The sequence below is a fragment of the Nicotiana tabacum genome, chromosome 6 (genome assembly GCF_000715075.1).
Source record: "Nicotiana tabacum cultivar K326 chromosome 6, ASM71507v2, whole genome shotgun sequence".
NCBI lineage: Eukaryota > Viridiplantae > Streptophyta > Magnoliopsida > Solanales > Solanaceae > Nicotiana > Nicotiana tabacum.
Genome location: NC_134085.1, coordinates 25,869,936 through 25,873,404, shown reverse-complemented (window position 1 = coordinate 25,873,404; position 3,469 = coordinate 25,869,936). Strand labels below are relative to the sequence as shown.

At 36.8% G+C, this 3,469-nt stretch overlaps 1 protein-coding gene across 1 annotated transcript; it reads left to right on the top strand.

Annotated features, from left to right (window-relative positions):
- The first annotated feature begins 429 nt into the window (after positions 1-429).
- On the top strand, positions 430-3,125 carry LOC107781795 (putative protein kinase At2g41970). The gene is made up of 7 exons (XM_016602569.2): positions 430-570; positions 722-969; positions 1,510-1,760; positions 1,854-1,980; positions 2,120-2,526; positions 2,613-2,699; positions 2,794-3,125. Exons 2-7 carry the CDS (start codon positions 858-860, stop codon positions 2,908-2,910), a joined length of 1,101 nt encoding a protein of 366 aa, XP_016458055.1. The 5' UTR covers positions 430-570; positions 722-857; the 3' UTR covers positions 2,911-3,125.
- The last annotated feature ends 344 nt before the right edge of the window (positions 3,126-3,469 follow it).

Here is a 3,469-nt window from a genome sequence, read left to right as displayed (position 1 = left end):
CAGTACATGCATATGCAACTTTTGTTGGTAGGGTGGGAAATGCAAAAAGAACTCTTAAAAGATCAATTGAAAATAACCTTGCCTACCAAGTGCCAAGTAACAATCCACCGAATGTTAAAGCAAAAAAATATTTATATAAATCCACCTAACGTATGTATAAATAGTCTAAACTATTACCATCATGATAATCAAGATATATATTAAAATTTTATTATGGAATTAATCAATTGAATAACAAGATTTTTTTCTCTAATTTAATAATAAGATGGAACAATGATGAAAAGGGAGAAGTGCTGCATGATAATTGATCACGTCGGACGTGCAAAGTTAAGGGAGGCACGTTGTACGTAGAATTGAAGTGATGTGTTAGTTTTAGCGGTTAAAAGAGTCCATGCGACTTTCTCGTTGAACACACAACTCTCTTTCCTTTTGGCTTTTGCTGAGAGACAAAATTAAAGAAGAAAAACAAAATCCATCAACGCTAGCTTTTCCTACCTTTCTATCTTTTTCCAGATTCATTTTTTGATTAATTTTGCATATTGTATATATTGGTATTTTTCTAGATTTTCGGTACGTTACAATTTCATACTCTTCAATTTCTTTTATGGACATTATTGTTAAGTTTCCATATGTTGTTTTATTAGACAAATTCACACTTCATTATTCTTAAATTTGTGGGAAATGCCATCTGATCATCATATGTTTTCTGAAAATCTTCTAGGAATTTGCTGTGATATATCTTCAAAATTCTTCAAGGGAGAATAATTGGAGTTTATGTGGAATATTGACAAAAAGCAGCAATATATTGAAGGAGAGTTTTTGTGGTAATTAATTTCTTATATAGTTGAAGAACAACAATGATGTGCTGTGGAGGTGCGGAAGAAGACAGTTATAGCGGCGGTCCGCCGGCTAATCAAAATACTGCCCCTCCGAGAGCCGGCAATCCCTATGGCGGCGGTGCTGGTGGTGGTATGCTCCTATATCCTCCATTTTCTTCAATTTTCAACAACAACATCAACGAACCCAGTGTATTCCCATAAATGGGGTCTGGGGAGAGTAGTGTGTACGCAAACCTTATCCCTACCTTATAAAGATAGGGAGGCTATTTCCGATAGACCCTCGGCTCAAGAAACTGTGGAGATGAGGCAACAAGTAGCAAACAATAGTAACAACAATACTATTTTCTTCAATTTTCATGCCTTCAATTTGTTTTCTCTTTATTGAGATTTGAACCTAACTTTTAACATTTTTACCACTATACTAGAATTTTCCCGTATATCAAGAAGATTCAATAGTTTTTATATAACAAAAATATTTTAGTCCTATTTGGAAAGTAAAATTAATTTTACCATGAATTGATTCAATGAACTTCTTCCCTCTCCCTAGTTCTGCCCCTATGTTCAATTAAATGAATTTGTCAAGTCAAGAAAAATGTACTCGTTATCGCTCGAGGGCCAAAATGAACATGGCTAGTTGTATTAGTGAAAGCTTGTTTGTTTGAAAATGCAGCTAGTGAAAGAGGAGAGCCAAGGAGTGCTGCTAGGAGTGGAGCTCCTCAGAAAGTTCTACCAATTGAGGTACCAGAAATGTCGTTGGATGAGCTAAATAGACTTACTGGTAACTTTGGACAGAAAACTCTGATTGGAGAGGGATCTTATGGCCGCGTTTTTGGTGCTAAATTAAGCAATGGTCAACAAGCAGCAATTAAGAAATTGGATACTAGTTCTTCACCAGAACCAGATTCTGACTTTGCATCCCAGGTCTTGAGTCCTTCATTTTTTCTTACTTTTCAGTATATCTAGTAAGCAGTAACAAAACATTCTCTCAAATTTGTTTCCTTTTTGTTTATGCAGTTATCAATAGTTTCAAGACTTAAACATGATCATTTTGTGACTCTGATGGGCTATTGCCTGGCAGCAAATAATCGAATCTTGGTTTATGAGTTCGCAACCATGGGCTCGTTGCATGATGTGTTACATGGTATGTTGATAATTGTATCATGAATGGACTTCCCAATGATTCTTGGTTTGGTCAATATGAATTCATTCTTGAATCATCTAGTGTAGTAGGCTAAATTGTGCAATTCATTCATAAGTGATTCTTGGATGTTCTGTTGTAGGTAGAAAAGGAGTACAAGGTGCTGAGCCTGGTCCAGTTCTTACTTGGAATCAGAGAGTTAAAGTTGCTTATGGTGCAGCTAGAGGCCTCGAATATCTACACGAAAAAGTTCAACCACCAATTATTCATCGCGATGTCAGATCTAGCAACGTGCTACTCTTTGATGATTTTACAGCAAAGATTGCTGATTTCAACTTGACAAACCAGTCTTCGGACACAACAGCTCGTCTGCATTCCACTAGAGTTCTCGGGACGTTTGGCTACCATGCTCCAGAGTATGCCATGACAGGACAGATAACACAGAAAAGCGATGTTTATAGTTTTGGAGTTGTTCTTTTAGAGCTATTGACAGGAAGGAAGCCAGTAGATCATACAATGCCCAAAGGGCAACAGAGTCTTGTTACATGGGTAAGGTTCTTATCCTTCCTAATTGTTGTTTAGCTCTCTTTATGCCTCACTAATATATCCGTTTATCCTCAAATCTTCTAATGCAGGCAACTCCGCGATTAAGTGAAGACAAAGTGAAGCAGTGTGTTGATCCCAAGCTAAATAATGAGTACCCTCCAAAGGCAATTGCTAAGGTTTTCTTTCCCATCTTTGATAATCATGTTTTGAAATAAATTCTTTTGTCAAACAATTTTTACCTCATGTAAGCACTATTCGATTTATTCCCAGATGGCAGCTGTTGCAGCACTTTGTGTTCAATACGAGGCAGATTTCCGGCCAAACATGACAATTGTGGTTAAGGCACTGCAACCACTTCTCAATGCAAAACCAGCAGGATCAGCATAAGACATTCTTGATTGAAACAAGCATGCTTAATTCTAGAATCAACAATTTTTTTGATCCAGTTCATGGTTTCGTTGCCAATCCTGAAAAGAGGAACTCTTGAGTTATTGTCATAGTAGTAGCAGATAAATGTTAATTTTGATCATGATCTAGTCTGTTTCTACAATTAGAAGCTAAGGACCTTTGGGATTTTGCCTTTAAACAAGAAATTTCTTAACTAGGTTCTTTGTGAAATGATGCTGGGATACCAGCTTTGTGTTTGTTTTCCTCTTTTTCTTCTTTACTTTAAGACCAAATTCCAATCTGTATCAAGTTTTATAGTCTTGTCAAGCAAATTTCATCAACATATATGGTCAGTAAAGTTATACAAAGTTTTCTAGCTTGGAAAGAGAATCAATTGAATCTGCAAGGACAGCTCGGTGCATAAAGCATTCCGTATTCATGCTGGATCCAGGGAAAGGCCACATTCCAAGGAGGTGTAATAAAGGCAGCCTACCTTGGTGCAAGTATTAATGGCCAATTTAACGGCTCGAACTCGAGATAAGCTGTGATAAATATCCCA